A 22,318-nucleotide genomic window follows, 5' to 3' on the forward strand; every position below is an offset into this window, starting at 1 on the left:
GTTGGATATCCAAATATGACTTGACGTGTCCAGCTTTCTCTATGGTTCAATAGATTTCGCCTGGGTTTACGCTTGAGGCCCTGGGCGTTGAAGTTTCCCCATTTTAAGAAGAAAAGGCAGCACGGTGGGGTGGGCATTCGGGTGACTGTACTCTCCCCTCTTTTCAGTTTTCGTTGCTTTCCCAAAATCCTGGGCGGGCTTGTTTGGAAGAGAGATTTAAACAAGCCAAAGTAACCAAGTTTTCGTATCTAAAGACTGGGATAACAGCTCAGTGCCCGTCCACAGTATGTTGCTTGCGGCACGGCGTGCTGGAGAACCGTAGCGTGGAGAGGCTCGGCCTCCAAGGCTCCAAGGTACTGATTTTGGGGGCATGTCGCTGCTCGCACCCCCCCGCAACCAGTCGTCGGTTTCCCGCTTCTCTTCCAGAAGAAAAGGTTCTTCAAAAGGTCCACACCGAAAGGTAGTCCGTGGCACATACGCTGTGGCTTTTGAACGATCCCTCTTTGTTCCGTATTTACTCACCCTTTGGAAAGAGAGAGAGACCCCTCTCTTCACCGATTATGTATACAAGGGGGTAAACTGGTCTTGTCCGGCGTATTCACGCAGTGGAGTGAAATTATATGGCCCCCCCAGGCGAGAGTGACCGTGTTTGCTTGGGCGCTGGCAGTGGTCCAAATGCAGTCCCCCATTGGTAAACCGCAGGGTAAGCGGACGACACATCACTCATGGCTCTATTGATTTGGGCTCATATAATCCTATCAACAACAGATTTCAACCATTACTTCAGAATTAATAGCAGCTTGCATTCACTTTTGCTGTAAAATAAGAACGCTTTTGTTTTTTAAATACACATTTCACGTTTCTCTCAACGCCCGTAAAAAAACGCATCGCGGTTGTTGCTCTGTTACTCCGAAGTTTTGATGGACAAAAATGAAATATTTGCAATAAAAATAATTTTGAAAACCCCTGTTTGAAAGTAAAATGGCCTGGCGTTTCAAGTCTATAAAGCATTTTTAAAACTTTTTTTTAAATGTATAGATTTCGTTCGTAAATCTGTGATTGGATCACAACGTTGGGTCCTCTCAGTTTTAAGTTTTTTTTTTCTATTTTGGCCACTTTGGCTGACAGCCTATGTTCTATTTCTTAACATCAAGACATCCAGATGTTTTGCCGTTGAAGTTTTCAAGACTGGAGGCTTAGATTTAAAATAAATTCAGCACAGATGAGGAAATCGTGTCCTAATGCCAAAATGTAGTTTATTTTTGATTCAGAATTAGCAGAGGAAGAGGAAACTAATACTGATATTGTCTCGTGCCATTATTCGCGCTAGGATCGCGGCGCTGCGGGTGTCGTATTTGCATGGCTTGACGACGCTCCTTGAGTTAAGACTTGTCCAAAGAGAAGAAAATTTGCTGAGAATTTTTCATTAGTTTCGAATCATGAGCCCTCAATGAATGCTTAGAATCCCTCGGTATGCCCACTCAGCCGCGAAGGGTTGAGAGAAGGGGGAAGGACTTACCGTTGGACCAGGATTGGTCAGCTACTGGTCACTCACTCTGACCGGAGCCGGCACGTCAGCGGTTGCCCCGGTCCGGGGAGGGGTTCGAATTTCCCTCAAGGCCCTTTTCTCCTTCAAAGTCTTGCAAGTCGTTGGTCAAAAAACCCTGACGTGCGTGTGTGTAGTTTTTCCGCTCCAGAAAGCCGGCTCGCGTGGCCGGCACGCGTGAGGTATCGCCGTCAATGAGAAGCGCGCCCGGAGCATGACATTACATGTGAGGCACCCCCGGAACAATGCGGTTGGGGTATCCATAAAAAAAAGGAAAATACAGAGGGGGAGATCAAGAAAAAAATATGAAGAGCAAAAAAGAGTAAGGGGGAGTTAGGGATCCAAGCCTGCCGGCCGTGATGTTTGCATAGTAATGATGAGAGTAATAATAAAGATTATACGCGCAGTGTGGCAGAACGGGGGGCCAGTTACGGTCGCAGTTCAATGTCAGAAGCACCAATAGCCTACCTGATCGAAGCCCTGGGTGAACCCGAGCAAGGCGAGGCTGGGACCCTGGCTAGAGAGTTGATCAGAGGGGGCGGTGGGTGTACGGGACGGTATAAAAGGGCGCCGCTCCCTGGTCTGATGATCCATCGGCCTAACCAACCGCACTGTACGTTCCGCTCCGCGACTAGATCCCGAGAGCCAATAATCCTGGCCCATCTGAGGAGCTGCCTACAAGACGACGTATAAGTACCATCACTGAGATCACTGAAAGCAAGGAAAGAAACTTTATTTTCTGACTTTTCAAGCAAACTTTTCCTCCAACACGGTCATGTCTCGATCTTTCTACGTGGACTCGCTGATTCTAAACCAGCCGCCGTCCAGCGAGAGGGATCACCCTCGGACGCCTCCGTCCATGCACCTCCGGACCAACGGCGAGCCCAAGACCATGCGATGCTACCAGACCCACACGGACACCATACCCACCTGTCCCATTTGTGTGCGGGATCAGGCCCAGGCGACCTGCGGCCGGCTGCCCGGGATGCCCCCAACCTCCGGCGTGGCCGTCTACAAGTCCCCGCTGGGCGGCCTACCCCCGTCTCACTCGCCCAGCGAGCACCACCGTGTGCTCCCCACCAGACCCTATCTCGAGTCCTGTCGGGACCACCACCTTCACCCCTCCAGCCTTGGGCTTCCCCCTCCCCACAGTATGAGCCAGCACACGCCGCCATCTTCCCACACCAGCTACCGGCCCACGATAGATCCCCGCAGGCTTCAGTACCTGCCAATGGGTAAGTCAAAGTTTTGTCATCTCTCATTTTTGCAGAAAAAAGCAATTTCGACTTGTGATTCATGTTATTATAAATTTTGTGTCTACAAATATTTGGAATAAATTGATTTTATATTCCCAACATCACAATGGATAATTATTTACTCTTGACGGGGAAAACGAAGGTGAAACTTATCCTACTCAGACTTTTGTCAAAATCATGGGTCCACGTGCTCTTCCAATTTCTTTCCTTTGTACTTGGCACTCGTTGTTCTAAAATGCCCAGAACGCCGCAGATCTCAACAGCATTGGTATCGACTCCTCGTTATAGCAAAACTCGAAACTGGTATCGAAAGTCCCTCTTTTTAGCTCGACTAGGTAATATGCCTCGGAAGACCAAGGTCTGTGTACATTCTGTTTTCAAATGCTCTTGATGAAAGGGGGAATCGATCAAGAAATGTACCAAAGCCGTTCCGTCATTTTCACAACGGGGGCGAAAAAAAAAATCACTGCCTTTTTGGACGTGGGAAATGACAGATGATTTCAGCATGACAATTTGCATGCACCCAGATGTACCTTTCCCAGCGGCGGGGCTTGAGTTGGTCTACACGAGACAGGAACAGTACTGTAATTTTATCATTGGTCGGCAAAATAGAAACGGCAAGGTAACAGAAAAATGAAGTAAACCGGACGATAATGGACTTTAATCTCCTTCTTTTTGTTCGTTTTTTTATTTACTTCTTAATCCGAAACTCATTTGGGTTTTATCTTTGATCAAGTCGTTTGTTAAAGATAAGTGTCAGATACTGAAAAAGGAAAATGTCGACGTGGCCGACATCAATCACCGATTAAAAGGCGTTGTAATAGAGTGTAAAAATTGACCCTCCAGATACAAGCGACCCTTGGAAAGACTTTGCTCATTTTGTGATGACATTCGAATATGAAAAACAATTTTCAGAGGGGGTGCATAGGCTGAAAGGTTGAAGTAGTTCATCAAGCGTTTGAAACATTTATATTGTCCTGGCTGTTGGCACGTAGAGACCCACACGCAAGCGATGAGTAGACATTGGATGGAGCCAGCAACAATTTGGACACCCCACAAAGTATCGAATTTCGTGACCGAATGTCAATCGTAGTCACTTGCAATCGTTGCTTCGGCGGATGATTCACCCCGGACTGGGTAGAGGACATGCTCCGTCGCGGGCTTCTCCACAGAGTTGACACAGGGCGTGTGAAACACACCAATCGGTGGCCAATTTAACGGTAGCGTGCGAGCGCCAGGACAATAATGATCGATTTACTACTCTATGCAAAATGGCCAAAGTCAGTAAGGCAAAATGAAAGAGGCTCGTTTTCGTTCGAATTCGTTTGTGCGAAAGAGAAACTAGTGCCGTGTTCGAGGTAAAAACAGTGCGTGCGTGTCAAATAACCTCTTGTCTGCCACAAAGCTTTCACGGCAAAAAAAAAGTTCTCGTATATCGGCTTGCAGGGAAACATTGAACTGTCGCTTTGGGCCACGAGAACTGAAACAGGAAATTCGTGTGAACAGAAGTGAATCTCTTGTTATCGTAGTTTTTCTCTATCAGCCAGCTACTCCCCCCCCCGTTAAAAACTTGATGCTTGATGTATCATCCCAATACGCTGCTGATGACTTCATGTAAAAAATAAAAACGAAATTCTACGAAATAAATCGGCAGATTGGACATCATTCGAGGAGAAATTATCATTTGTCTTTGAGAGCTATCTACCAACGACTTACATAATGTTGTGATCGTTTTCTATCAGCTTGCGGTTATATGATGCCATAAAAATAATGTAAGATGTTTCCTCGATAAAACACAGCAAAAAGGCTTACCCTATTCATCTGTCTTTCAACACTCACTGACAATTGTACGAGCACAGTAACAAATACGGTCCACATACTTTACTTTAACTGTCCAGAGGTTTTATTTGCTAACGATTTTTGACCAGTTCAGTATTGAGCCCCAGCCGTCTTCATTCCATTCACACTGTGTATCGGGCTTTTTCTGACTTTGTAGGTCTGGACCATTCGGGAATGGACCAGGACCATCTGTCCAGCAGCAAGCGGATCCGCACCGCCTTCACCAGCACCCAGCTCCTGGAGCTGGAGCGGGAGTTCGCCTCCAACATGTACCTGTCGCGCCTCCGTCGCATCGAGATCGCCACCTACCTGAACCTCAGCGAGAAGCAGGTCAAGATCTGGTTCCAGAACCGGAGGGTCAAGTACAAGAAGGAGACCAAGGTCCAGTCGCGGGACTGCAAGTGCCAGCGGATGACGTCATCGCGGGCCAGTAACGGCACCAGCTCGGCCAGTGGACGGAGCCACTCCTCCTCGCCAGGCAGCTCTGCGCATGCGCCCATCGACACTGAAGACAAGCGGCAACCAGAGAGAGATTGAAACACAATGACAAAAAAAAGACTTTAAATCAAAGCTAAAGTTTCGGTTTATTTATTTAAATTTAGTGTTTGTATAATAATTTTAACAACAATTGCAGACGCCATCAAAAGTTGCTGTTTGAAGCATAAACGAAGATGGTAAACGTCCTGTCGCGGCCGCCTTACAGAAGTGGTATAGTTTCAAGGTGCATTGATAACAAGTCTTTTCAATTAGTCGCTTGTTGTATAGAAGTGGATTCGGTTCCAGATTAGTTTACAGGATTCAACATTTTGTCTACACGCAGTATTACTTTTATACAATTTTATATGAAAGAATTATGGGTACTCGAGCGTTAACTTCTGCTGTGGCCGCAACTCTTTAATGTAAATGTTAATTCTAAGTCGCTAAGATACTTTCAATTTTTGTACTATTTACTTATTCGTATACACAGATAAAATCCGTGTAGTTTGATAACTTACGTTCGTAGTGTAACTACAAGTAATGAAACAACACCAAACCTACCAACTCCGTGGAGGAATCGATTTTTTGTTTGATATTTCAAAATTTGTCTGCGAATCCTCACCCTCTCCTAAATGGTAGCATTATATACCCTTTGTAAAATGCTGGCACAACCCCACCCCGCTGGACACGTTACTGTACAAACCATAACTTTAACACTTGATTCGAATGAATTAAACTTAATACAAGGAGATAAAGACGCCTTGGAGAATCAAACGAAGATATCGGTGATCAGCGCCAATCTGTGATCACGGAGAGATTGCCTAACTCGTATCACAACACTGCAACCCGAAACCGGACGAAATATTGAACCACCAGTCGTTCCATCCCTGTCATGCAAACAGAATTGTCCGTCTTGTTCGGAACAAAGCAATTAGGACTACAACATAAAGTACCAATGTGTTGTACGCTTTTTCATTTTCTGCCGATAGTATCTAATAGTCATGATGTGATTTCGCCTTATCAACGAATCACTGGCACGCTTCACTGGCACTCAATTCAAGTGAAAACGAGAACAAGGCTATTAACACAAATTTCCTGTAAATTCTGAACCCAAGTTCCAGCAAGGGATAAAATAAAATTTACTCTTTGAATATAAGAATGTGATTCGAACCATTCCGTCCTTTCCCAAGCATTATCTTCGGGCTGCCGCAAGGCGTCTATCATGTTTCCCCTAGACCTGGATCTCTTCCTGTCACTCTTATTGCTCCCTAAATAATTCATTTCGAACCTAAGTTTCCCTTCAAGTGGGTTTTCACACCTCGAGTCTGTATACTTCAGTCGTGTTTATTCTAAATATTATTTATGCATTTATTCAATATGTAAATTTGTGTCCCCGTGGCCTCTGTCACCGGCGTTGTCAAACTGCCCGTTCTTAAATTGTATAATTGTACGTAGACACTCGACGCGGGGCCAAAGGTCAGCCTAGCCCGGCGACAACTGTCAACTCATTAATACTGTAACCACTCGGCTTGTACATACCGAAGGTTCCCCAGGAAAACTTGGGAAATTAAAAAATCAGTGTTAACGGAAATATTCTGACTGCCAAGGAATGACTGGAAACGTTCATAGAATTACGACGTATTTTTGTAAATCAATGAATAGAATCGCGTGAGGAAAGACGGTGCAGATGAGGGTGATATGAGAACAATTTGAATGTTCGAGAAAAAAAAGCAAATAACTACAACTTTCGATGAGGTAAATGTCACTCAAACGAAATTTCTGAAAATTCTTCTTCTAAAAAGGCGTTTATCCAATGAGACGTTAATGGGCACAAATTTCAAACAAACAAATCATGAAAACAGAAAGTTTGGGTTGGGTCGTTTAAGTTGGTGAGGTGTCATTTCCCTCCCTTCAGGTCAAATGTCAATGACTTTTGGCTGGTTCCGGCCGAGTTTTGAGATTGGGTTATAAAACCAAATCAATGAAAATAGCTAAACTTACTACCATCCCCTTCATTCAGTGGATTGTGACACGCACCGGAATGCCATTTTCGAAAGGGATGATGCAAGTTGGGGGGGGGTGTTAACCTGTAGTAGGAGTAGCCTTTTACTCCTCCCCATCGACCCCAGATTTACAAACCCGCTGCTCCAAGCTCTATTTTATGGGTACTCGTAGACTGATCCGACCATGAGATCAGAGCCGCCGTCTTGGAGGTGCGTAATTTTGTACTTTCATTGTGACCCAAATTATTATAAACAAACGCACCTCCAAGGATTTGACCACTTTTGTGTAGATCCTCACATACTAATCTGTTCACAACATCATTATGGATCCATTAGATGGCCGCCATTCTGGGCGTGTGTTTTGGGGCATTCATTCAAAATTGAAGTAGCCAAAATCATCCAAGATGGCTGCTGCATGCAAAGTTTCCGTACATTATGGGAGCCCCCTGTAGGGGCTGTTTACCAAATAACTGGGCTCGGCCATGGTTTAGTTGGCCCCTGCTTGTCCCTTTATGATTTTTTTAAATTCTAAACTGTTGTCTGTTTGTACATATTGACAATTTGTCTTCCCATTATCGTGTTTAAGAGGAAGAGTGAATTCTTCGTCTTTTTCGGGGTCTGGGCCCTGATATTTTCTTTCACGCTGAGTCCCAAGTTTTGGGCTGTATTCGCAGCCCTCTATCACAATCAATGTCTTCCACAATTCCATGGGAAATATTACAGTACAGTCTAAGCAAGCACGTGGCCAGAGAGTTATGTTTTCCTGTCGCAAAATATAATTTTTTTCCTATTTAACCCATTCTCATTGTCCCGATTTTAGCTGGATCAACGTTTCAATTTTGCAGTTTGTCACGCTGCACTCCTCCGGTTACGCTACTGGCACTCGCGCAATGCACAACCACGCACGCACCTAAAAATTGCCCTTTAATGAAACCGCTAATTTGCTTATATGATTTCCAATTGTTATTTTGTCGGCTATTGTCCGGAAAATCTGCCAGTATTACGGACAGTGACAAGGATGGTTACAGTATTGAAGATAGCTGTTGGTGCCGTAGTTTTGGTGGTTGTATAGCTTGGAAGTGTCTGTGGGGGAACTGGTGATGGACAGGTCACAGTGGTGACAGTGGCGAAGGTAGCCTCAGTAATCAGTGCTTGTGGTGGTGAAGACCAGGTACTACCAAAGAGGGGAAAAATCGGAGAATTGTGGACCTCTTTTATGTTTCGCCCGGCTCCCTCTGTTTTGTACCTCAGAGACCCCGTCCCCTTTTTCTTCACAAACTCACAGGTACCGTCGTGTTGCTCATTGAGTTTGATCGTTGTAGTGCACTCGTGACATTGAGGACTATCCCATGTAGAGAAATCCGATCCAGTGAAAATAAAGATAAAGACTGGGCTGTGACGCTGGGAGGAAATATAACATTGGCAATGACGAGAAATCTCCCGATCGGAACTTTGTAGCACGCGCGTGGTGGAAATGCAGGGTACGGGGAAATAAACGCATACTCCGGCATCTGTGATCCTGAAGTCTTTACAGCTGTAGTTTCTCGTAGGCCCTTTCCATTTAAATCACCAACTTGTATTCAGTGTAAAGTTTGTGAAATGGCATCCTGTTGAGTTTGACTCTTTTTTTCGGGGTATAGCCTATGTTAAATCATCAGTTGGTACTCGTTAAGCGGGGTTTTTGCCCGATGGAAAGGCTTGTGATCTTGGACTTCTTGTTCACATATATGCATATCCAGCCGTTGTGTCTGCAGTGGGATTCCTTACCGGTCACCAACAGAGAACTTCAAATGTTGGCAAATTCGGCGTTGATTTGAGCACACATGTATATTTGCATGTTGCTGTCGTTGGAGTGATGTGAGTTATTTAATGTGTGATGTCCATCAACACTGCTGTTAGTAATCGACGGCAGTTAGCCATCTATTCTCTATGTTGAGGACATGATAACTACGTGTATTCTCAGTGATTCAAATTTGCATAGCACTTGACAATGTCCTTTCACATGAACATTTGTGTCACAACAGTCCCCTCTTGTGGAGCTTGGCCCCGCCCTTCTGCGATCAATACCTCACTATGTTTTTCTTTGTCATGAAGCTTGTTCGTTGATATCAGTTTTTATACCGTCTCAGAAAGTTTCTGCTCAAGTTCCATGTGTTTGCTATTAAATGATCGACAGTATTGCAGTCTAAAAAACCAGAGAGGCTTGGTTGACCGCGATTCGAGTGCAAAATATGAAGCCGAAACGAATCTCCTCCTCGATGGCCATAATTGTTCACAGGTGAAGTGCTAATTGTCTGCCGGGAAGCCAGTCAGTGGTGTAATCAATTAACACCCCAATGCGAGCTCGCTAAGGATGGGGAATTCACATCCACCATTTCTCGAGAGCTGTTCGGGGCCCTTGCTGACACAGAGCTACCAAAGCAGAAAAATATTGCTTGGCACGTTTTCGTTTTTAATAAAACAAAACAAGTAAAACAAAAAACTAAAAAATCCAGCTTGAAACCAGTCACAAGAAAACTACGCTATGCGTGACTTTTGGTTTGCCATGCTTTTGATAAGCAGACTTCTTAGTGCTCCTGCAGCAAATTTATGTGCCTTGAGGTTCAAATGGCTGAATATCCTTTACAGAAATATTCTTACAGAGCGAGTCCGTAACTGTGATCTGAAAAGCTGAGCATAACCATGGGTATCTCCATGTTGACTTGTATTCCTGGTGACCTTTGACCTTATGCAATATAGTTGAGTACAGTTGCCACGAGATCATCGAAATCCAACTATATCGTCATTAAAAAGCGTGCGTTTTGAAGCATGTGTATAACAAATAGGCAGAGGAGAGGGGATTTCCCTTGTAAATTCAGTTCTTTACATGCCACTTTTTAAAGTATGCACCAAACTAATCAGCGAACTGTATAGACTGTACAACTGATTGGTTTCTTTGTTTTCCCCCTTTTCAAGATATGCATGAGAATTGATTTCATAGCACCTTTCAAATGCTTCAGTGGAACCCCACACCAGTGCCCTCATCAGGGGCACATTCGGAAAGTAGTTTTATGAGATTGCACGGTGGACTTTTCACATTAAAGACTAAGAAATGAATGAACACAACTCTTTTCTTTCTTCGTTTTCTTCAAAATGTGAAATTTACAAGTTGGAAATAACTTCTCAACTCAGTGGGTTGGCGGGAAGCGCAGTTGGGTAAGTTATATTTACAACGGTCGAAGCGCTCATGATCTTTTTTCCCCTATTTTTTTTAAAATGTGGATTCACAGAAGGGGAGGGGCGAACCTCGGCCATTACAAAGTGGGAGGCATTCCTCATACCGTACTCTAAACTTTGCAAACGTGGTTTAAATTCCAGCCCAGTTTCAACTATAAAGGTGACTTTAGTCTGCGATGAAGTTGCCATGGCATTCTTAATTCATAGGTCACGGAAGAGGGGTGGGTTTGGCGTATGTATCCAATGTATCCATTGTCGGTCACAATTAAATTCTAATGTCACACCATTTACGGTGATACCATTCTCGTAAAGAGTCGGGCGCTTGAAATGGAGATGTGCATGCGATTTTTGTATATTGGCAAACTTTTTGATACATATAGCACTGTCGAAGAATGTAACTTGTACAACAGAGGTCACGACTTTTATTATCTAAATGATTTGATTTTTTAAGAGTTGAGAAAATTCGATGTCTTTGATTCTTGTAATTGTCTATTCATGCGTGAATTTAAAATAAGTAAACAGGTAAACACTTCCATTTTGTTTGTCTGTTTAACTAGCCAAACAAAAAAGAGGTGACAACCCAAATGCAGGCTAATTCCCTGTGTTAGTTCTCATATTAATAAATTTTAAACGCGTTTGTGTTCTTAAACAATAGAGATTCAATGAGCATGAGTCCGAGGACCATGTTACTCGAGGATAATCGCTCTCTTGCTTATTGATTCGGGAGCATTGATTTTCCAACTTTTTTTACCGTGACTCTGAGGAAGAGAGTCTCCTGGCCACCATGATCTGCACCAACCCCCCCCCCGATCTTCCATGTTGCCAGTGCGAACCAGCACGATGTGCGTTTCCCCTCCTGGGACGCGAGAAATCTGAGCTACTGAATCCTTTTTTAGGGGAGGACAGGGAGTGGGGGGGGGGGAATCATCGGCCGTTGTTCCACCGAACAGATGTGACTGCATCGCGGTACTTCTCGCCCCCGCTCGCTGTAAACGAGCGGCCGGGTTCCCAGAAAGGATTCTTGCTATAATTATAGCTTTGTCATCGATGGATATTGCAAGGGGATGCGACGATAAGTGTCGCCTCATCGATCCTGACAGATTTGCTTCCCTCCCTCTTTTCAGCCTGGCTGCCCAAAACCTGAGATTTTTTCCCCTCAGAATTCATTTCCTCTCGTATTTTTTTCTAAGTGCTTTGACTCTTGCGGTCGAGATGCACTTGCCCCCTTTTCCCCCCCGCACTGGTGTTGGTTGGGGGGTGGACTTCAAACTAAACCTGGAACGGCACAGATGCGCTGCATGCAGCGTGCGTATAACAGCCCATGTGGCATGTTGCGCACGTACGTACGTACATCTACAGACCGGGAATGTGTCTCCGTACGCCCGGCTTTATTATTCCCAAGGGAGCGGTCAAAGGTCATGAAGCCACCGCTCCCCTTCACACACGTCCTACGATCCCTCTACTGTGATTGAGCCCACCTCGAAATCAGCCAAGCGTTGTGGGATGAGGGCATTCAGGAACTCGGTCAGGTGTGCGCTGAAACTTCATTGGAAGAAAGTTTTTCCTTGCTCAGCAGAGAGCCTAAAAGTTCCAGCGGATCAGCACGACTCTCTCTGCCATCAGAAAGAGACGTTAAGCCTATTTTGTGTGTGATTGTGTGTGCGTGCGTGGGGGAGGCTTTTGGGAAAGTTAGTCGACGCTGAAGAGACCGCGTTTAACTTCATTGATCCTTGACTTAATGGTTTTTGCTGGCCAGCTTTGATTTCAGGAAAAGATATAACTCGGTGTATGAAATTGACAAAGACAGTCAGCAATTCGTCGAAGCGACGTTGGGAAAAACATCTTGTTGTTGTACTGGCCTTGCGGTTTTTAAATTACGAAAACTATTAAGAGCTTGCCCCGGAAAGCGGGCAAATAAACTGGTACCCCCGGTAGGCTAAGCCCCTAACTTTGTAATGACAATTTCATTCCCGTTTGTAATCGAATTTGGAATCGTTAAGTACCGGGGCGGGGAGTGGGTATTTTTGGAACCCCTGGCCATTTGGAAAGTAAAAGTTAAAAGAAAAAAATTAAACAAAAAATTAAAAGCAGCAATCCATCAGCTTTTCCAATTTTTCATCCTTTCTTTGGCTGCCTTCTGCACTCTTGTGATTACATCAGATGTATGGGTTGCCATCAAGAGCGGTCGAAAATGCAGCCGGTTAGTATAAAGCCCCGGGAGCTGATTGGTCGACCAAGAGCGCGCCAAAGTCATGTTCTAATTAATATTTGCCGTGTCCTCCGCAAGGTGTCAAAAGCACATCACACGGTTATTAGCTATATTAGATGCGAGCTGGGGCCGTGTCTCGGTCCATGTGCGCACCAAACTTGGTTGGCATTGTATGGGAGATTCGCCAGCACCCCTGGCTTTCTGTTTCCAATTCATTGCCAACCAGGGAAAAAAGGGAGGAGAGGGAAGGATGGGAGAGAGGCGGCGAGAGCGACGGAGACTCTTGGGTCGGACGGCCAGACGACCGGGACATATGTCACCGATAAATCTAGTCCGAGCCTATCCAATAGAGATTAGCCGTCAAACTGCGCCATTGTCCCCCTTAAAGCCTCATAAAACTTATCGAGCGCATACTTAGGGAAATATCATGGGTCCATTATTTATTCAGAGACCAGAAAGGGAGTGGAGTAGGGAGAGAGAGAGAAAAAAAAGATTTGGGAATTTCGGTGCAATTGAAAGGGAATTCTAGTCTGCCTCTGCCCAAATGAAACATATGTGGCTCGTCCATCCATATGGCACGCTTTTGTAGGGCCAGAATTCTCGGTGGACGAGGCCAGGAAGCCTGGCGAAGCGCGCTCTGCCGAGCAGCATCTTGACAAAGGCCCACTTTTTTGCACACTTCTGTCCGCCGCCTTTTTAACGCTTGAAAAGTAAACGAAGGAACCGCCTAGTCAGCCATGCTACTACCGACTGTCACTTGAGCAAAGCTCTGCTAATGATCGGCCACACATGAGTCTAATTCGCTGTTAATTGGTCGGAGAAAGCTGCTTCGTAGCGCGTGTTGCAGGTGCACTACCACTCAATATCATTCAATTGTACATACAAACCTAATTCGGGCTCTGTTACTCTATGTGTTTACCCCCTAAATACAATGGATTTTTGTACGTTCTAGATGCAGCTGCAGCCATAAATTATTGGATCGGGTAGGCCTTGATAAGGGCAGTATCGAAGTGACACGCTCGACCTACCCACTGCGCCCAGCCAAATTGGCACCTAGCGTCTGCCCAATCTCGCCCTTCCATTGGTCCTGAAAACTCCAACCCTCGCTTCTTTCTCGGGGAAAATAACCAACAGCTTGCGAAGCTTTCGATAAGGTACGGCTAAGCGCTGGCAGTTTGCCTTGGGTGAGCTAGGAGGGCCAGTGACGGCGTCGGGCTTGCACGTGTGCCGGCAGTGTCTCGGCTTGACGTGATGTCGAACTCCTGTCTTCTTTGTCTTGGGCTGCTGGCCCCGCTTCCAACTCCGAATTGCAGCTCAAAAGTACTCCTGAGTATTGATTAGGATAAAATGAAGCCCGGTGAGCAGCCATCGCGGACTTATTTTTTTTTTTAGCCCGGCGATGACAACCATCACCCCCACGCCTTTGTTCGTGGCAATACTTGGCTCCCCGACCCCCATTGTTCACACCCGTCTTCTCCTCGCCTCGCACTCAAGCGGATTATTAATCTAATTTCAACACTTTTTTCGCAATATAATTACTTTTTACTAAATTTCGTGTTACTTGAAGCATAGCCTGAAGGTTTGGTGGGGGGAACAAGCGCCAGCCTCGGTTCTTACGCAGAGTAACAATGATCTTGGCGGGTTGCAGGCACAATACGCGGGCAGTTCAGCCACATCCCCGCCTCTCGCCCCGGTACGGCGGACGGGGAAACCGCCGCAAACTTTGAGCAATTTCTCTGGCTTCAAGTTTGTGCCGAAGTTGCTTTGTTTCTGCCCAGAATGGTTGCCTTACACAGCCGTCACTGACAAAGCGCGATTTATGGGTAGTTTCACGCAAGACGGCAGATGGTTCATTTCAGAAACCCCTGCTCTCCCGGTGACAATTCTTCTGAAAAGTTCGGCACAATTACGTGGTGCCGGCCCCGAACAAGTGATTTTTTTCTTCTTTTAGAAAAGAAGCTCGCTCATAGAGTAATTTTCTCCAAGTGGGATGAATGGTGGGGAGAACACACACGGTGTTTACTTTGCAAAGTTCATATATGTAATTTTGAGTTAATTAGAATATGAATGGTTTTTAACAGGTAGTCCTGGGCAAGTGTCCAACACGTGGTGGTGAATCGGCGTGACGTAGACCATCCACGTGTCCAGGGGCTCGCCTCGGCCCAATCTCGCTATTCCCATCAGCCAGGCATCGGCTTTGTGATGCACATTGCATGAAAATGTCTTTGTAATTTTAACCGGCTTTTATCGGGGTCTTTCTTCCAGGAACGAGCAGCCGTTGATGGTGAAGCGAGCGGGGAGATGGGTCGTGCACCATGAGCCGTCTCCCCCCCCCGACTCCACCCTGCCATGCAGGCACGGCCGGCTCCCTCGGCCTAAAACAACCACATCCTCTCCGTGCTTCCTGATTGAGCGCGCGAGAGGGAATTTTTTTTTTATATTGGAACACGCTTGTGGACTCAGAGGCTACTTGAGGCAGTAGAGCAAGCCCAGCAGGTGTATAGGACTTGTTATTGGGGTCCAATCTCTGTGGTTTGGGGGACAGGTGCCGACAAGACACGCTGGGGGGCATGCCCGTGTTTTATGTACAATGACCAGCCAGTTTGAGAGATTGAAATCGAAAAATATCGATAAAGAAATCGGAAAAATTAATCGCTCAGAAATCAAAATCCAAGTTGGCTTGTTACTGGGGAAACAATCGCAGGGGACTAGAAGACGTTTTAGCCCCCTGGCCGGGCCAACCAACCCCGGTACCAGAGCATAACTGGGACAGCTGGGGCCTCTTGGGCCCTTTCCCGATCAATGCAAGCAAATTAAAATCTTACAATGAATAATTTATTTGCCTATAATCCTTGATTTGGGCCTCCAGTGGAGGCCGAAATCAAAATTTAGGCGATAAGATGATTTATAGTACCGCTAGTGCACCGACTCACAACGCTACAGATGGCGCGCCCAAAGTGGGCGGGTCTGCCTACCCGGAAGACACCCCGCTGTACGGTCAATACAGCCAGAACTGCAACAAATTGGTCTACGCTGGATCTGGAGGACCTAATCCAACATTTTGGCACAGTTGTCACGAAAATATTCTAGCGCGGTATAGAGTGGCTGCGGAAAAACTGTCCAGACCCGTGCCAAAAACCGGCACTTTGACGTTCATATATCGCGCGCTCCGGACAATGCGTCAGTGCCGGTACAATGTGCGTGCACAATGGAGGCAGCGCCATCTAGCGTTGAAAAGATTCGTGCCCGCTGTGTGTGCACACTGACAAAACAATGAATAACGCGAGCGAGTGCGGGCTGCGACGGCGCGCTTGGCCCATCCTCGGCCGATTGGCGCTGGTCTCTTGCCAAGTGGTTGCCTCCTTAAGGTCACTTTAGAGGTCATCCCGCTAATTCCAGACCATTAAACAAACGAATATGCTAATTAGCATATTATACCCCGACAGAATATGTCCAGAACGCCGTTTTTTTACACGATTTTTTGAAGTAAAAAGTACAAGAGATGGATTATTTGGGAGATTTCTTTCATATTTTTCTACTCGCGTCAAGGGAAGTTTGCGATCTCTAAACTGCCTCACATAGCGGGTTCTTTAGGGCTCCTTACCCTCTCAAATAACAAAGAAAAAAGGTCATTTCACGGTCATAGTCGGCTGCCTTGGCTGAAAATGAAGTAAAAAGCTCTGAAATGTTGCATTCCCATCGCGTAAATGATTTGGACAAGATTCTGTGCCGAGCGCGCCGAGTCTGCGTCATTTGGTCTCATTTGATTTCCGATGTGTCGTTGCGTCTAGCTTTCGAATGTACTCTATTGTAGATTATAAACCCTGAAAACGTCTCATGCTGTCATTGTTTCGCTGCACAAAATCTGCATTTCAGAATACCTCCAAGTGGCAGAAAATTTTATTTGCAAGTTATTTGCCTAAAGAGAAGTGTTAACTTCGCTTCAAAATTGTTATTACAAGTTTCCCCACAAGCCTCTAAAATATCAACAGTGTGCTCCACAATACCCAACCGTATCCGATGTTCACAAAGAACTGACTAATTAGCTCTTGCATATAGAATGAAGTATTGTTCCCAGACCCAAATCATTTTGTATTTTCTGGCCTGAGGAGGACTTTTTAAATTTCGAAAACTGGACTGCCCCAAAAATAACACCAAAAAAAAAATCTGTTCAACTTTCCTTTCCCGTTTCAAAGCCTTTACTTCCATCTTAAACGTGTGTGTGTTTAAGCTGTGTAACACTAATGATTAATATGCATGAATCATATATGAATCGTGTTGAAAAGAAATATCTTATTTTACTACGATCCTAGATGAGAAATGAAACCACGTTTTCTCCAGAGAAATAAATTTGAGCAACGATTTCATGTAAGATGTAAAATAGCACGCAGACGCACATCACAATCTCTGTAAAATATTTCTAAGTCTAACTTCAACTGCTTTAACCCCCTTCCCCTAAAATCAAACATAATTTGAGAGGCAACTAAAGTGCTTGCTTCGAAAATACTGGGTGAGAATTGATAATCGTTTGAAATATTCATAGCCTTTCGCCTATTTTTTTCTGGGCGCGTGTTTCAATCAACTAATAACATTTCGCTCTGCGGCCAGATGTTTTTCCTCTGCTCCCTGCTAATAGCATTAGTATTTTGGCCATGAACGCGCGCGGGTTCTAGTACGGGGTCCACCGTGTCTAGTGGCATAGCATCACTGGGTGAAAAAACCCTTCCCCCTTGTCTCCAGCTCTGTACCCCCAGTTGGCCCCGGGCCTGGAGATAATTAATAATCATATTTCTGCCCATAGACTTGAAGCCAAATGGAGAATGAATGATGGCCTTATATTCTCGGCATGCCACACGTCCGTTTGCACGCAGCCGATTAATTTAACTCTAACTTGGATCAAATCTGCAAATTAATTTTGCCCCCACTGATTGACGTTGATTTCGGACCGGTTATAATCACAACTCAGCCATCTTACCGATGTTCCCAACTAATAAACTCATCAACGCAGATAGGATTTTAAAAATTCCAAGGAAAGCTTTAAAACACGCTTTAAGTATTAGAGGTCAGAATTTTGACACTGATTTGTTCTTTGTCCAATAACTTCCCCCCAAATTCTCTGTCGTTCTCTTGATGCAACGAGATACAATAACAATCATAACCCTGGTTTATTGTTCATATTTTTTTATCCTAAAACCACACGAAGCCACTCTTTTCTGCGAGTAAAAGACACGGCCTTTGTTTAGTCTAAGATTTCCGCCCGTGATTTCTTTTGTGGTGTCTTTGTTCGGAAAAAGCCTGGTTTTTAATTAGGAAGCAGCTATCTTCCTCAGTTGTCGACAAAAGTTCAAGAGATTAGGGGGAAATTCCTGTTTTCAAACAATGATGAAGTATGTCAGTAGTACTGGAGGCGAAATGCACAGCAAACGAACATCCATGTCCACATACATTTTGGGCACACTCGTCACAAAATCGTGTGAATACGCTGTGCAGGCCGCACACATTGAAATCCGTACGTACACGAACGTACGTACGCATTCCATTCAGTGTGTGTGTACATGTATATGTACGCACGCACATTCGCTTGACAATGGCCCGGTCAGTGAACTGGAATCAACAGCGCCCTCAATTGCCTCCCCGAAGAAAACTGTTGTCTGTGGGTACACAGCAAAAATGCCGTCGTGGTATTTTATGATGCGGGGAAAATTGTAAAGTTGTTGCGTAATTAATTTTATGAATTTCACTCTTCTGAACTCCACATGACCATGAAAGGTTCTAATACAGTTTAAAAGCTCTTGGCTGGGACTGGCTTTGTAAATTTCATCACTAACACCCCATTCCAACCAACTTGAACCTGTCCTTTTAATGCATGGACATTGTGATTCTGCTTGACGGAACTTACAACAAAAGATCTCTCGATTTAGAAATAACAGCAGGCTTGAAAAAGGCATCTAATTGCGGTAATTAAATTGTGTGTTTTGTCGGCCTTCCTCAGTTCATTGGTTTCACCTGTTCAGCAAGGGGGTGACCCACTGCGCGGGGTCAGCTACGTTGTGGCCCCTACCCGAGACAATAGAATCACGGAGGCCCAAATCAGTGTAAACGCGCCGTGTGCGGTGTGCATATTCAGTTGTATCACGATTTGTCTGATAACAATTAGGACTTAGTTCTTGTCGTGTTGACCGTTCCGCGGAAACCTTGGCCAGAAGATGCTTATGCTTCACAGGTAGAGCTCAGATACAAACCAGGTTTTCGCGCTATCACCTGTTGAGAAAACACGGTTTAAAAAGCCCATTATATCAGCCAAATAATACTGTGGGCTGTCCATTTCATCAGAACTTTAGAAAACTCAACTTTGATTCAACTAAAAAGTGATTTGAATTTTTCATTGAATGGGTTTCCTCAATTGTTGTAAAAATGTGCTTTTATTTGCTTTTCGATTTAAGCTCTCCAGCTGTCAGTTGTAATACACGGGTTGCCGTGTGAATTTCCATTATTTATTTTTGTCCATTACAATCCATTTTTCGCGGCTGGGACCGCATTAAACTCTCCCAGATAGCTGTTTTAAGGTTGATTTTTAAACGCCCGGTTGTTAACTTTTAAATCTTTTGTGTTGAATTACAGGTTTAGACCTACGTGGCACGGGCTACGATGTGTTGTTGAATGCGACTGCCTGACCTCAGTGAATTTAACTGGGTAGATGGATTCACCGAGAAGACTTCATTGCCGACAAGGTTGGTAAGCCTTTTTGCTGGATATGCACAGTACACTTTGTGTACATGTACTACTACGCGCACACTGTTCCAAACCTCTGTGTATTATTCACCTGTCGGACTGACACTGAAGGGTGCTGGCCTTGAACTTTGCTCATTGGAGCGAACGCGAGCGCCCTCTTGTGGACGGTCTGTGCATTGGTTGCAATTTAAAGTAATCCTGACTCCCAGTCAGTTTCTAAATTACCTCACTGGAAGGAACACGTGCACCCATAGGGAAGCCACTACGCAGCGACTGCATGTATTTCCCAGTGACTTCATACATTAGTGACAGCCTTAACTTCTGACTCATATCCGATGCACAGGCACTATGTTTTTTCGCCACATGAGCCATTTCTGTATTCCAACAGCGCATGCCCCAAATGAAACGCGTCCGAGGTCATTCGGACGCAAGTGCGAGGTCTACCCTATCAGCGGGGCCTACCGCGCGCCGGCGCGCTTTGTTCCTGAATGACCTTGCTTTCTGAAATGCATGGTTCATTGGCAAAGTGTAGAGGTTGCCAAGTAAACGGCACCACCTACAGTTAACCCGTTTGTCAAAATCCGTGTTTTTGCTCGTGACCTCCATAAATTCTTTAAAGAAAAATGGAAAAGCCCCCAAAATTGCTTTCTCTCCTTAAACCCCCCTTCTTTTTTTCCCATTGCCCCACCCATTCTCTGATAAAGAAAAGTCGCAACGACTTATAATATTCAGGAGAGAAAAAAATATGAATATCACTCGACCAAAGGGGCCCCCAGAACTATCGAGCGACTGTCTGATAACGAAACAATGCAGATATCCATCGTATTTTAACCACACTCATGTTCACTTTGCTCCCTTACACAATGGGACGCAGAATGCCGCTTCCTCGTCCAACGAGGTGAATGTTTAATGAGATAATTGAATACAGACCTCCTTGTGGAAATATTAACCACTGTCTTTGGTGTGTGTCCCTTCTTCGTACAAGCTGGCCCTCTCGGTGTGTACGGTACCACCAAAGTCGGTTATATTCCACGCACCGTCGGCGTTGCGTGACCACCCCAGCCTCGGCCATGTCCTTGGACCGGCCCCTGCACACGGCAGTGGCTTGCCCGCTTGGATTCCCCCTTCTCTTCCCCCCGGTGAGAGTTTTAACGTGGGAAGAACCAGCGCTGTACCGGTTGGATGCGCTGCTGGTGAAATGATGAGCTATTGTTTTACGGTGCCCTGCCTGGCGAGTCACTCCGTCCTTGTGTCTCGAGAGGACTCAAATGTGACCGAAGGAGAGCCTTGTACGTTTCTCTAAAGGAAAAAAAAAAGTTTATTTAATTTTAATGAGCCGTACACCAGATTCGGTGGAACACTTTGTACTTAAACGTCTTCTAGCAAACTCACATTTGGAGTATCCTGAAGACTGTAGGCCTATGTGGAAAAAATCTTGTTACAGCCATTAAACGAACTATCCTGCATCAATACTGCCCGAGCTGTCATATGATTAAGCCTGCTTAAAGATTTGATATGGAAACAAGAGCAATATTTTACAGCATTCGCAGGATTGGGCTGAATTTGCATAACTCAATTAACGCCTTTACGTATGGTTGTCTGTGTAGGCGAGTCAACCGTGACAGTTTGTCACACTTTATCATTCTGCGGCGCGGGTGGCCCCATAACCGGCCAATTCCACGGTCTGGTTACCAGAATGCCGTTCCCACGGAATTCTTCTCGTGTGAAATTCCTCGCAGTGACATTAATGATTGAACTCAACATTCGTCAGATGGGCTCAGAGTATTTTAACGATTGTGACATTTTGGGGCGAGCTTTCTGACTGGTCTCATCAAAACATTGTCATAAGGCCGGATTAATTGAGTTAACTCCTGGAACTTTGAATTTGCAGGCTCAGCGATTGACAACTGATGCCCATAACAGTTTCTCATCTGTCCAAATTTTCAGCCCAATTTAATAACTGTTGTAATAATTGCAAGCACTATACTTCATTGTTCTGTTGGCACTATTGATAATTTTGGGATAATAAGTCTATTTTCACATATTCTTCATGGCATTAATGATTGGCCAAGTTTTCACAAAGTTTCGTGAGATAGGCGCAACACACTGCTGACCGCTTACCTTTAAGAGCCACGAGGGATCCAAATATGACGCTTTTAGCGTCGATCTGCGCACTTCCGCGTTTGAAAACGAGGCTGTATGGGCGCTCGAGGAAATTAGAAGTCACCCACGGTCCTGCATTGGGCGGTACGGTGGGCATCTAAGTGGCCATGTCGACCACGATCAGTCAGTAGGGGGGCGCTGTTTCGCTTTTAAAATGAGGCTTCAGTTCTGGATCAAACCTCATCTTTGAAAGAAGTCCATTCGTGCTCAGTAGGTTAAAATTACAAGAGTCTTTATTGTTTAGCATTGACTTTATCAATATGAATGTTTGTGCCTAATTTATTTCTTTTAATCTCTGGATTGTCATTGGGTGCCCTTTACACGGTTTTAGAACCTCATAATAATACAGATTTCCTATTAATATTTCCGAGGCAGTAAGCCTAATCAAACCCGATCAATTCTGTTTTGTCTGCGTTGGATTCAGTCTATTTTTACGAGGTAGTTAATATCATACAGTAGTATGTTAGGAAATGCCTTCACCGTGAAGTGTCCATGGCTATTTCCCAAATCTCAGCCTTCTTTCTGGCTTAGTCTTTATGTAGGACCCAGTTGTCAAGTTCAAGCATTTGCTTCAGGGGCCAAATAAACAAAAATACCCAAAAATTGCACCGAGCTTGGAACACGTCCAGGGCGATTAAATTCATGCAACCGAAGTCTGAAGCCAATGACTGAATGCAACTACTGGTTTTTTTTGGGGGGGGGGGCTGCAGAGCATCGATTCAAACCCAACTGAAAATAGTGTAAATTAACATGCAAGCCGACGTTACTAAAGGTTTTCTAAACAACTATTGAATTATTGTCTTGTCCTCAGCCTTTCCATTTCTTTTCGATCTTTGGTGGGTCAGCCAATTACAGTTTTAATTATTCACACAAAATA

The 22,318-nt window shown here is 45.0% G+C and overlaps 1 protein-coding gene across 1 annotated transcript; it reads left to right on the top strand.

Moving 5' to 3' along the window:
- Positions 1–1,153: 1,153 nt before the first annotated feature.
- LOC110988652 (GS homeobox 1-like) lies at positions 1,154–6,687 on the top strand. The gene is made up of 2 exons (XM_022252387.2): positions 1,154–2,781; positions 4,799–6,687. The coding sequence occupies exons 1-2, from the start codon at positions 2,322–2,324 to the stop codon at positions 5,176–5,178; spliced, it is 840 nt and encodes a 279-aa protein (XP_022108079.1). The 5' UTR covers positions 1,154–2,321; the 3' UTR covers positions 5,179–6,687.
- The last annotated feature ends 15,631 nt before the right edge of the window (positions 6,688–22,318 follow it).

Source organism: Acanthaster planci, linkage group LG02 (assembly GCF_054643075.1).
Source record: "Acanthaster planci isolate LZ-2023a linkage group LG02, COTS_SCS, whole genome shotgun sequence".
Taxonomy (NCBI): Eukaryota; Metazoa; Echinodermata; class Asteroidea; order Valvatida; family Acanthasteridae; genus Acanthaster; species Acanthaster planci.